The 13,561-nt window shown below is 44.6% G+C and overlaps 1 protein-coding gene across 6 annotated transcripts in view; it reads right to left on the reverse strand.

Annotated features, from left to right (window-relative positions):
• Positions 1-227: 227 nt before the first annotated feature.
• PRKCB (protein kinase C beta) overlaps positions 228-13,561 on the reverse strand; it is a 273,320-nt gene continuing 259,986 nt past the window's right edge. For 3 of the 6 annotated variants that reach the window (XM_050968579.1, XM_050968583.1, XM_050968582.1), the window contains one exon: positions 9,749-10,662. In XM_050968579.1, coding sequence (XP_050824536.1) covers positions 10,504-10,662 — 159 coding nt within the window. In that variant the 3' untranslated portion in view covers positions 9,749-10,503. Of the gene's footprint in view, positions 2,983-9,748; positions 10,663-13,561 lie in introns of those variants that run through there. The other 3 variants (XR_007776387.1, XR_007776386.1, XM_050968581.1) reach the window with 3 other exon arrangements.

Here is a 13,561-nt window from a genome sequence, read left to right on the forward strand (position 1 = left end):
CTAGACTCTTCTCTTTCCACGCCTCCCTCCAGCCTACACTCTTGGTCTCTGACGGAGCCATGCCAACGTGCATTCCAAGGGGGCAACGTGTCCCGCTGTCATTTTTACACAGTGTTATTCAGACCGCAGCACACACAAGTGCTGGCAGGGCTTGTCTGAAGTCTCTCAGTGGTTAAGATCCTCCCAAAGTGCTGGTTCTTTTTCCATCTTCCATAAAGCTTCAGTCAGCAAACTGCAGCAAGCAGGGTCAACCATGTCAAGGCTTGTCACTTTGTCCTTCCATGGCAGCGTCCTTACAAATCTGCATGTCAGTTGCTGGGCAGATTTTTCCATTTCACACGTGTCCATAAAACAGTCTGAAAACAAACCTTGAAAAAAATCTTTGGGCAGTGGCAGGACAGGCAGCGCCTGGATAAACAAACTCAAAGGCCTGGTCCTGCAGACAGCGAAGCGGATGAGGCTTTATGCATAGACTTCACTGGACTCTGGATCAGGCCTTGCCTAAGGGGGGGTCGAGGACAGGGAGCTTAGGTGCTGGTCTTGCAGTTACTGATACATGTGCTTAGCTTTACCCGTGTGCGCAACCCCAGACTACTCCCATGAGCACAGTTAAGTCCATGTGCAACTGTTTGTAGGATGGGCGCTGTAGGAAGTTCTTGTGGTAGAAGGTGACTGTGTTCTTTAGCTTTTAAGCAAATCTCACTCCATGCAGAATTGTCACTCAAACATACAGAAATGTCTAAAACAAAAGCCCCTTCTCTAGCCTGCATGTAAAAAAATTGCATATGGTAAAGTTACCACGGCACCTTCCTTGCCATAAAGTAAATCACGATATTCCATGATCAAACAGGATGTGGCAGGGTATTAAAATTTTAAAATACAAGAGAGACAAATTAAAAAAAAATTCACCATTTAAGTAATACTAACTTTGTAGCAATATATTTGACAGTTACAGTAACACAAGTCAGCTGTGATCTGCAGAAGAAACTAAGGCATCTTCTGCAATATATGCTGGAGTTATGAGAACTCTCATAATAAATTCAAACCAAATCTTCCCTGGTCGTGGCATTATGCAAAGTTCCCCATGTACCTCCTAACTGATCTGGGACAATTTGCAGTTTTAATTTATTTTTTTTTAATTTTGCCTCCTCAAATACAGATCATTGCATGCTCAAGGAGACCAAGAATACACCGTGCTCCAAAGAAGCAGCATGTCTGGCCTCCATTAAATTCAGGAATGGAACAGAGTAATCTAGGGTTGTTTGGACACTTTTCATGGCCCATGGATGAGCTAAAAACAGTTGTTCCTCATATTTAGCAGCTTTTTTCCCTTAAATCCTTTTAAAAAAAATATTCAAAAGGCAAAGTTTGAGGTTTATAAAAGACCTACAAACCACTATTTTCTCTATAGGATTCCATATAACTCATAAGATTCCTACCTCTATTTTTCACTATATTCATTAATGTAAATACACATTTATTCAAATTGGTACTGTTTAAAAACAAAAAAATTATTGGAAACCAAACCAACTTGCATACAGTGACACAAGACTAACAATCAGTGTTTCCAAATGTACACACTTAATTCTTGTATTTGTGCCTAAAGAAAGAGTAAGAATAGCTAGCCAGCTGAAGGACTAGCAGCTGACCTTGTCTGGCTTTGCTCTTCCATATGGCACGTTGCTACATGCATCTTGAAATTATTTATTAAAAATATCAGCTGGAATATTTTTGTAAAATTTAGAATTTCTAAAATGATACATCTGGTCCTGGGTTACTAAATAAAACCTTGAAAACAGAAATTTGGAGTAAAACTATGTAAATCGGGGCATATGGAAAATTAATTACATTGCGCATCTAGATAATAGCAAAGAGTGTACACTATAAAAAAAAGTTTCCTTTAGAAATAGCCCTCAATAGTGCCCTCTCCTAATGGGCATATTTTCAGTTGCTAAACTGTAAACTGAGCTTGCAAATGTGTGTGTTTTGGTAGAATATTAATATCCTTTACAGAGCTGTTAACTTTCAACAGTGTCTGTGAAAAAAACAAGAGAAAGATTTATAAGAGTGTTGTCATAGTATATCAAAACTGCAAACTGTTCCAGATGTTTAAAAAAAATCCCACCTTTTACTTAGGAAAAACACGTGTTCTGATTTCCTAGAACTGGAATGAAATTCATTTGGTAGTGTGAGGCCTGAGTAATAGGAACAAAATGATTATTGTATTGAAATGCACACGTTTACAGGAGGCTAACGAGGAAGCCAGCTTCACTGAGCCAGTTTGACTGTATATACAATGCATTAAAAATATAAATGTGTCTATACGCAGACTTCTTCACACTGATCAAATTCAACTTTCAATTCTTGAACAAAAGACGCTTCTAAGACAACTTCACAGTCATTGCAAGCTGCAGTACAACAGTTTAAAACAACAACCACGCTTAGCATTCCAAGGAAACAATTTTTGAATAAATTAAAAGTTTACCAGAATCTCAGTATCTGATTTTAAAAATTACAAAGACTGTAGCAATTTGGTATTTAGAGACAATATTCAGATCTGTTTAAAAATTCTATTGGTTACCATTATTGGTAGTGTCTAGAAGTATTACCTCTGGCTGTTACCTCACAAACTAAATATTTCCAGATGTAGGAACCACGCTAGCAAGTGACACATACATATAAAGGCCTCCTAAAATAAGTTATCTCCACATTTCGAATGAGCGTATGTATACATGTATGCACTGTTAATCCCGGAAGACTAGTGTTGATATTTACATGGCGATCTGAAGGTTTGGATTGCAAGCACAGGAGGTGGCATTTGCATCTTGTCTAAACATTAATGACAAATTCTGGATTAGTATAGGAGAATCCAGCAAACTCAGTCTGATCCAGGTTCATGATGAAGAGTTTGTCAGTAGGTGTGAGTTCCACAGGCTGCCTGGTGAACTCTTTGTCGAAGTTGGAAGTGTCTCGTTTGTCTTTCTGTCAAATGGAAAGCACAAAATTAAACACAATCAAAAGGGAGAGAAAAATACAAGAGAAATCCCAGCAAGGTGAATGTCTGTAATACCATATGCATGTTCAGAGCGATCGATGCTGCCCATTCTTTAGGATTTGTACATGGCATGTATACATATATTCTTAATTATATTAAAAAAAAAAAGAAAGAAAATTACACATTAGATTAGGTACACTACATTCAAATACTCGGCAGTAGCCTTTATACACATCAATGCAATTGGGTACAGTGTGCAAAAACAGGAAAGCATTTATCTAACACTTCAAAATACCCAACAAAAGTTGTAGTGGCATGACGACAGCACAGTACGGTACAGAAGGGACATGGCATTCACAACTGGAAAATTCTCCCCTCACCCACCAATCCGGCAGCTTTAAAAAAGAAAACTAACAGAACAGTTTCTCAACATGCAAAACTTTCACTGGAAACACTGATTTGTTATCTACAGTAAGAGTGTCCCGGAGAAAGCAACAAGCCACAATATTGGAAGTAAACAATTTACTATGATTTCAGCATACACACAAAACTCATCAGCCACAAAAGTTTGGTGGTAGCAGATAATTTCTCCCCTTTTTCTGTTAGTAGTCCGACATTTTTAGCTGAGCTGCGGTATCATCTTGATTTCCATATTGTGTTATCTATTTAATTTGAGATGAGTATATGATTTTCTGCAGGGTCACACATAAAATATACAGTGGGTCCAAAAACCTGGTGTAAAAATAAAATTACATAGATGCTACCTTTTCTAAATCCAGATCATCACAGAAATATAGACTGTACAATTAGAGCAAAGGAAAAAGAATTATCATCTAAGTTAGGCTGACATTCTATTAGCATGCAAGACCCAATTTGTTAAAGAAAAAGATCTATGCAGTTCTTAATACTCATTTGTGTCATGGATCTTGCCTGTGTAAACTAAGATACATGCTGGCTGTAATGCATGAAGAAAGCTTGGCTGGTGTATGAACCCAGTAGCAGCAAAAACACAATAGAAGCACCAGAAATACCTCATCAGTAAAGAAATATCCAGAGGGGAACTTGTATTGTTACTAAAGATGGCAGATGTTGCAGTGTGTAAATAACAGTATAGTTCCAATGCTGAGGAAACCTACGAGAATTCTGTGTGATGACTGAAACAGGATGCAGGCAGGTGACCTACCACAGCTATTCCATGCAATAGAGTGATAATATTTAGGTCTTACATAGCACTTTTCATCAGTATAAAAGTATGTAATCACGGGAATGGGGGCATTTAATCATTCACAGAGCTCACCCGGGTGTTTGTAAGGTGCTCATCACATGGTGTCTAAGCAAAGAGGATCAGTAAGTGCTAGATCCTACCAGTAAGTTCCAACTTTAGTTCAGGGCCCTGATTTCAAGCTGTCCCAGGCCACCCTATCAGTTTATGCGGGGATGTGTGTGTTACCCAGTATGCACTACCTCCCCTTCAGACAGACACTGGGCTGCTACTGCAAACCTCAGCCAATGTGGTTGCAAGCTCCCATAGGAGCAGGAGCCCGCACAGCAGAAGGGGGGTCCAGCATAGGCCCATTGCAGTGAAGACTGTGGGGTCTGAGATACAAGCTAGGTCTGAAGTGGTAGGAGCCCTGGCGATGCATATTAGGGCTTGGGAGGCACTGCTGGAGAGACATACCCTTTGTTTCCCCCAAAATTCAATGGGCTCCCTGCACTGCTGTGCTAGGCTGAGAGAGTTAGTTTAGTAGCACCCAGAGGACTCTGGGTGGAAGCAGGTGTCATTGCAGGTAACTGTGCGTCTCGTGGATCCTGCTGGTCACTCTGTATTTTTGAAAGCTGAGAACTGGCCTTCCGAGGTCCCGTTTTAGACAGGATCTCCCTGTTTTAATAGATGTCTGCGGTGCCCAGGCTCTCCATTCTAGCACACCACCTTTTTTGCAGCTCTGGTTTATTATCCTGTCAGCCAGTGCCAAAGAGGTAGCCATTGCTTTGCACGGTGCTCCTTAGGGGCCGCAATTCCATGGCTGGGGAAGCAGAACCTCATTCACACATTGGAGAAGCCATGTCACTTTGTGATTGAATACCTCACGCTCCGACAGCTACCTGGCCTGAATGAAAACGCACTGACCTGGCTGTACCCTGAAGGCTCTGCTCTCAGCCAGGCATGGCCATTCACCTTCAGATTGTCTTTACTGATGAAGTATCAGGAAGGCTTTATATTGCATCTTGGCAACACGCTTCAGTTCTGCTGGGCTCAGAGGCTATGGAGTCTAAAGGAGGCCCCTGGCCAGCATGGGAACCAGACACCAGCCCTCCCCCGCAATCCCTTCTCAGAGAGCAGTGGCCCCGACACGTGGGTTGCTGCATTTCCAGAGGAAGCCTCTTGCTGCTGCTTAGGACAGGAGCACCACATCACAATCACACTCCCCAGCCACTTGCAAGTGAGTCAGCCCAGAGCAATCTCCTCGTTCAGAGTGCGTGGGGGCCAGGGTTTTGTGGAAAATGCCTGCCCCTCAGTGGGCCCTGTGCCTGAACTCAGCCGCCTCTTTTACTTCAGGTCGGCACGGACACATCCCCCTAGTCCCGTATTGGGAAGGCACCGTTTTCTCCTAGGATATTAATCGCTGACAATGCCGGTGACTGTGATGCGGCTGGCTTAGGAGGAGGCTCTGTTGGTCACCTCAGCCTGCGACAAGGAAGTGCTCAGCGCGGGATGTCACCAAGGGTGCAGCAGACGGCTGGCCGGAAGAGACGAGCCTGTCCATGGGGCGTTCCTTCCAACTGACCAGGCTCTGTACAACACGCTGCTCCCTGCAGCTGGGTTGCCCAGGGAGGCCTAGACCTTTTCAAGGGGAGACGGCAGCTGCTGCACTCACAGGCGTGGGGGAGAACGGATGAGGTTAAAAGACCCAAAGAGGAGGAAGGGGAGACAAGGGGCGAATGTGGCATGGAGTGAGAGGCCAGTGGGGCTTGTGGGTGAGGGAAGCTGGAGAGAGAAGCTGAGATGTAGGCAAGAAGTCAGGGCTCGGTTGGCGAAGACAGTGACCGTGTGCTTGGTCGCCACTCAGAGCAAGCAGATGCCCCCATCCCTCCCCCACCCTTGGAGTGACCAGATGCCCTGTCTCACCGACCTGTGTCTGCCCCCCACCCCAGCCCACAGTCTGGCTCACTAACATTTGCCTTTGGTCAGCTGGCAGCTGAGACAAGCGGGAGGCTGGGGGTAACTGCTTCCCCCCTTATTTCACTCCCACCCCTGCCCAGAAAAGGTGAGGGGGAGGGGTGCAGGGCACAGATAATGGGGTGTGGAGGGGAGACGGAGAAGAAGGGGCCAGTTTGAGATGCAGGGAGTCAGTCTGACAAAGAGGAGACGTGAACTAAGTTGCACCAAGGAGCCGAGCGGGGTGTTACCCACCCCACCCCAGGGCATGGCCAGAAGGACCCTGTTCCTCTCGTGCTGATGAGCCGGGCTCCACATTCGCTTGATGAGCAAGGGGGCGGGTGGCCCAAGAGGCCAGACCCTCACTCCTCGCCTGTGAAACTGGGAAGGTGAAAGGGTCCAATGGGGGTAACTGCTAGGGATGCCAATCCTCCAGGGTTGTCCTGGCGTCTCCAGGAATTAAAGATTAATCCAGGAATACATCCAACCACAATTGGCAACTCTAGTAACTGCTCAGACTGGTCCTGCTCTGCTGTCTTAGATCTCCACGTGCAGAGGGAAGGGCTGGGAGCAGCGAGTTTACTGACAGGTTCCAAAAGGCCATATGGGAAGACGCAGAGGAGCCCTCCCAGGCTATCGTTCTATCAGCCAAGGGAAGGTGCTTGCTAAAAGCACAGCCTGGAGGGATATCTGTAAAGAGAAACAACGGCATGTGCAGGCAAAAGACACAGTGTCACCTGCCACAAGTGCCCATTCAAGGGGGTCAGGAATGTTGGTTGCTTGATAGCAGAGAACTGGTGATAAGGCTGGAGCACAATTGTCTCTCTCCATCCCTTTGGAGCCATCTCTCCTGTACGGATCTCACCAGCTAGGTATTTTACAGCAGCTTCCCCTTCACCCCTTGCACTTTTCCACTGGCTTGGGAGAGAAATCCATAGAGAGAATCCCCAGCTGGTGAGAGCAGCAAAGTGGTTTCTGCTTTAGTGATGAGCAAAACTATTATAACTTCTTTCTTCTCACTGTGAATTTCTCTCTAAAGCTGTTTGTGTGCACGCACATGCTAGTTAGGCTCTGCCGAGGAAGGAAGTTACTTGTTTGTGGAGGGAGCAGAGAAAGGGATACAGGGGGGTACAAGTGGGAGGTACTGGAATGAATTAGGAAAGGGAAATTGAGGCTGTCTCGGGAAAAGCTTCCTGACAGTGGGATGCAGAAGCCTGTGGAATCAGCTGGCTAAGGGAGGACAGGGAACCCCACTGCTTGGCATGCGTAAAACTTGGCTAGCCAGAGCAAGGGGGACCGAATCCTGCCTCGACCTCTGCGAGATGTGCTGGGTGGCAGGTTTTTTGCATTTCTGAACGTGTGTAGGAGATGCTGCACATCTCAAGGGTGAAGCGGGAGCTGTCAGATGCAAATCTGTCCAGCTTCACTTTGAATTCTGGTGAAGGAGGGGCCTGTTTAGCCTCCTGTTTGTATTCAAATGTGAATGTCTAATGCCCAGGCTGTTTCTGTACTCCCCTGCGGCTGGAACTGTGCATTCCACATGCAGAGTCTTGCACAGAGGCCTGTTTATACATGGGCAACTGCCTCCTAAAAGAAAATCACTCTCCCCACTGCGTCTCCCTTAATATTAGAGGGGCAGGCACAATTTCTTCAGCAGTCATTTCCAGCACCTGTCCATGCTCCTTGCTTATAGCCTGGAAGAGTTCCACACTGAGCAGCATCCCCTGTGATGTGGGCTGGAACAGAGGAAGGGGGCTAGCAGATAGCCCCTGCTGTGTTTGGTACTTTATTTGGCACCTTCAGAATAATCCTACAGAGCTCAAATGCTCCTATAATGCAGCAGAAGCGGAATTCCAGAGGAAGCAAAGGAATTTTGTATGCATTTGGGAGAATGAGATTAGCAGATGCCAGTGATCTCTCTTTAGCTAAAAACCTACCAATTGCTTTGAACAAGGGCTCCCTTGAGAGTTCATACATGCAGTAATGAGTCACCGGCTCACCATGCACTGTCTGATAGAGATAGTTTCGCTTCAAATTTCTCGAAGCTTCAAAGCCTCATCCTGTAATCATTACTTACTGTTAAAGTCATTTAAAGAGCTAACCCAGAGGGTGTCAAGGATGATGGGGTTTCTTGAGCTCTCACTAGAGAAAGAACGAATTTTACCTGGATTTCAGAACAAGAAAGCCCCCCTCTTCAATCAGCAGTTTAGATCTTGGATCTTACTCCTTCTCATAAGAACTAGGGGGTCACCAAACGAAATTAATAGGCAGCAGGTTTAAAACAAACACAGGAAGTATTTCTTCACACAATGCACAGTCATCCTGTGGAACTTTTTGCCAGAGGATGTTGTGAAGGCCAAGACTATAACAGGGTTCAAAAAAGAACTAGATAAATTCATGGAGGATAGGTCCATCAATGGCTCTTAGCCCGGATGGGCAGGGATGGTGTCCCTAGTCTCTGTTTGCCAGAAGCTCGGAATGGGTGACATGGGATGGATCACTTGATGATTCCCTGTTCTGTTCATTCCCTCTGGAGTACCTGGCATTGGCCACTGTCAGAAGACAGGATACTGGGCTGGATGGACTATTGGTCTGATCCAGTATGGCTGTTCTAATGAGGGGTAGGAGGAGGGGCATTGTTCTATACATACTGCAGAGATTGGTGGTGGTGCTACCAAAGGATGCCAGTTGATAGCTTCATGCATTGTTTTGAAGGACACACTCTACAGGCGTGAAAGGAGTAATTCAGCTCAGATCTATGGCCACACCCTGGGCAGTGACACTGGGGGTGGTACAAAAGCGGAGGAGATGGTATTGTGATGTGGGCTACTGCCTGCAGTCACCTTACAGCAGACCTGGAAACTTGGGGGTATCCCAGGTTGGACTCAAACACGGTCAGCAATCAGAGATGATGTGCATATAACATTCTGATTCCCAAAGCCACTCCATCCTGACTAGACTCAGTCTCATGGTTTCTGGCATCTCAGAGTGCATGACTGTGTTGAAATCCATCATTCACAAATAAATGCAGGGTTTTTTTGACACATTGTTTCTTATTTTTTATTTTATAATCAGTATTGGAAAAAGATTGGCACATTACAGCTCAAAGCAGCTTGATTCAAAGTGACAGCCCACAGACACCTGGCAGAATAGTACAAAAGGAAGTGATACGATTGTCATTGTTTCACGAGAAATATCTTTCCTGAAACCTTTTTCTTCCCCTTCCTTTTTTTGGATTCTAGGAACACAAACTTAGACTATTTAAATATCCAGCAACATTCTTTAAGGTAGGAATATTAGTGAAAACAAAATTCTTTACAGGCTTCATCAGATTTCACAATACTGCTAGACTTTAAATATCAGCTCATTTTCACTAATACCATTTTTGACACATTTAAAGCGCATGTAACAAACTGAATTAATCATTTTGGCATTTGAAAAAAACCCAAAGGAAAAAAAAGGTTTGATATGAAATAATGTAAAAACCATGTCATGTATGGTGTTTACTAGGGTGACCATAGATTTGAAAGCATTTACAAGGATTCTTTCAAACTTTCCTTTTGTAGCTGGATGATACACTTTCTTTTAATAAAAAAAAGAAAAAAAAAAGCTACTAAGAAACTGCACAATCAGGAGAAATCTGTGTGAGCAATAGATTTGGTTTCCCCAGTTATTTATTACTGCTATCAGGGAGTGCTGTGTCTGATGAAAAACTAAAAAAAAAAAAGGCAAGAGATTTTGCAGTGTTTTTAAATAAACAAGGACTCGGGGTTGCACGTCAGAAAATAAGTCCCATGTCCAATCTCTTGACAAACTATTTGCCTTTTTTTGGGGGGGGGGCGGGAAATGGGGTGGGGCTCAAGATCAATTAGAAGCCTGCAAAGTTCAGTGTTCCACACTTAATTCCCAGGTAAAATTTTAATGAAAACCACTTGCTTTGCCACTAACAGACTGAAATGACAGCAGCTATTTTCACATGATTACATTAAAGGGCTAGATAAGTGAAAGAACAGGAAAGCAAGGCAAATACTTAGATTTCTCCCAATTGTCATGGTCTGTAATTGGAGAGCTGTTAGACACCCATTTAATGATCTGTCGGTCAATGTACCGATATCATTAGCTAGGAGTAAAATTTGATTAAAATATAATTAAATTGCAGTACTTTTCACACAACAGTTGCCATTCAGAGAGGTCCCAAATTATGTGAAGACACTTCTGGCTTTGAAACATGGTCACTCTAGTATTGTTACAAAAGAAAAACCATGAAAGCAACTTTTGCAATGAAGAATGTCACCACAACAGCCGTTGGGACTGGGTGATAAAGATGCAGGAATGAGATCTACACAGCTACTTAGCTCTTGACTTCAGGTTTTAAAAATTCAGAGTTAACAAAGGAAAATCCTTCGAATTCTGATTGGTCAATGTTCCTGATGACTTCCTGGTCAGGTGGAGTTAAGACGGGTGGATGGCGAGTGAAAAATCGGTCGAAGTTTTCCGCATTCCGTCCACACTATGAGAGGGAAAAAAAGAACTCGTGGTGGGTGGAGAAAACAAAACAAACTGGATGCGGTCTGCAGCAATCCCCTCCCATTCACACCTTGCAGAGCAGATTATTTCAATGAGGAAAATGAGAGAAAAGAAAAGAAGATGCAAAATACTTCTGAGTTTTGTTATTGCAAGGCTGTTTTCTCATGGAGTAGCCAGAGACTGATAACTATCAGGCTGTAGCATGACTAGCAATTGCAGGAGCAGAATGAGATGGCAGTGCAATTACTTGCTGAGCTTTTCCCAGTCGCATGCAGTCATACTGTACCTGTTGAGCTGTGCTGCTAAGCACTAGGCAGCGTCTGTTATCAAAGAGCACCAGTGTCATACCAATACACACCTCATCCTTCCCCTCCATTGCCTGGGAACTAGAAGGTTGTGTCATGAACCAACAGTTTAGATAGTTCCACTTGCCCACCTTTAAGCAGCGACACCTCAGCTTCTGCAGCTCTCACACTAGGTAACCCCTACGGGCTGAATGCCTCACACAGACAAGGCCGTTGTGCCACTGGAGAGATTCACAGTATTGTCCCCCCCAGCACACCTGTCAGACACCTCATGCTCCCACACACATGCCAAATGCTGCTTGGATTAAACTTTCTTCCAGCAAAACCAACTTGTGTCAGCACCGCATGCAAGGAGATCACTGGCGGAACAGTTCTTGTGTCCCACACTGCACCACTCGCTCCTGCATCAAGGTCTGGGAAACGGTGCAGGTACTGCAAGTGTGCATCTCTTAGCGAGAACTGCTTTGGAGCATGGATAGCACGAGGGAAAGGTGTGCTGCCTTATGACTCACAGGGAAACCGCTCCATTGAATTCATCTGGAGGGATGGGGAGAAGGTCTCCTTTATAATACAGCTGCCAAAAGAGGTAGCTTCTAAAAGTATTCAGGCCTCCTCTAGGAGAGTGGGGAAGAGTCACCTTGAGAGAAGTGCAACCACGCCCCACCCTGGGATGCAAAGGCTCCTCCTTTCTCCAGGACAACAAACAGCTTCTGGGCATTGTCACATGAGCAGGCATCCTAGGGGGACTTGGTCTAGTGGTCCCAGCCCAGCGCTGGGAGTCAGGAAGTCACAAGTGTTAATCCTGGTTGTTACACAGACCCCTTGTGTGAACTCATTGTGTGACCTCAGAAAAATGATACTCTCTGACTCTGCTTCCTTACCTGTGAAATAGGGATAATATTCACACGGGGGGAGGGAGCAAGAGGAGGGGGCTTAGTAAATATGACACTATTCATCTCCAGCGCTCTTGGCTCACTAGGCGCTACATACTTCCTCAGCCTGCCTCTCCAGATGCCAAGACTCATGAGAGCCCACGCAAGCAAGCGTGTTACCAAGGGGAGGAAAGACCATGAATGGAAAGGGAACAGGGTTAAAAACTAAACCCAGACCATCCCCTCCAGCGCTCAAAGTATGTGCCATGTCTGACAAAGGGGCTGTGTTCCCCGGATGGGCTGTCCTGGGCTGGCCAGCCTGGCCACTAGACACCACCATATACTGAGCTACACACACACACCTTCACCTTCCTTTAAAAAGTTTGCATTTGTTAAGTACTCCCTGGTGTTTCCACAGGACTGGTCCTCTTCCAAATGCTCAACATTCTCCGTAATCCCCCTGCTCCCCGTGGTGCATGAGGTAGAGAAATAAGGATACTCTCCATTTCACAAATGGGGAAACTGAGTCAGAGAGGATAAGAGACCTATCCAAGGCCACAAGGGAGTCAGTGTCAGAGCCAGGATTAGAACCCAAGATGTTCCAGGTTTCTCATATTGTGCAGAAACGCGCCACTGCTATACCTTTCTGATAGGTTCACTGGAGGTGACACTATAAAATAGCCAGCATGATGGTTCTCTGCATCATAATTTTAGGGGCCAGAACCTTATTTGGTGTCAACTGACGCCAGCTGAGAATTGGACCATACGGGCTTTACATTTTCTGTATGGAACAAAAGGTTGGTTTGGGATGGGAGTGAGAGAAACCTGTCAAGTGTTTCACTTCACTTTGAATGTAAAAGAAAGTATGTAAAGAACTCCTGTAACCTTGGATACTGCTACAGAGAACTGTTAGATGGCTACTAGGTTATAACAGAAGCTCAGAAGACTTGTCATTGGTCTATTATTACGAAGTGACGCAGTTACAAACTGCTTGACTATACCTACCACATGCGTATCACACCCTATGTGAACTGGAATTAATGGCTTTACTTTAATGGTTAGTGAGCTGTATTTCTTATCAAAACTACCACACAAGTACGACACTCCTGGTTCTATTCCCTCTGGCACTGGAGATGCAGGAGTTAGGACCTATCTGCCTCCTTATCTCTCCTCCCTAATACACATCTCAAAAGAGCACATATGCTTTACATGCTGGGACTTTCCCAAATGAACTATCATTTGCTGAGAAAACAGATTTGCATTTTTAATAAATGTAATGTCAGTCTAAAAATATTAAACAGCAAAGACGATACCTATGAACTGTTCAAAATTCTCCACTTTTGTTCACCGATGAGGTTAAAAAAAAGACAATGCTAACATCTGCCTGCTCGCTAATACGCAGCCCCTTTGGCATATTTTATGTTCTTACAGCCACCAGGTCAGCCACAATTATTCCTAAAACCACTGGACAGTTCAGTGAATAACATTAAATGCTAGCCACATAAGATGATGTTAAATGCTAGCCACAGCCATGCAAAGCCTGTTTGCTCATCTTCAGAATGTATTCTTCAGCCATAACGTATCCCTTTCCCATTGGGCAGATCAATGTCTCAGTTCAGTCAATCACTTAAGCCCCTGCTTAAACTTAAACATGAGTTTAAGCTCATCCTATTCAGCAAAGCACTGAAGCATCTGATTCATAGAT

The sequence above is a fragment of the Gopherus flavomarginatus genome, chromosome 9 (genome assembly GCF_025201925.1).
Source record: "Gopherus flavomarginatus isolate rGopFla2 chromosome 9, rGopFla2.mat.asm, whole genome shotgun sequence".
In the NCBI taxonomy this organism is placed as follows: domain Eukaryota; kingdom Metazoa; phylum Chordata; order Testudines; family Testudinidae; genus Gopherus; species Gopherus flavomarginatus.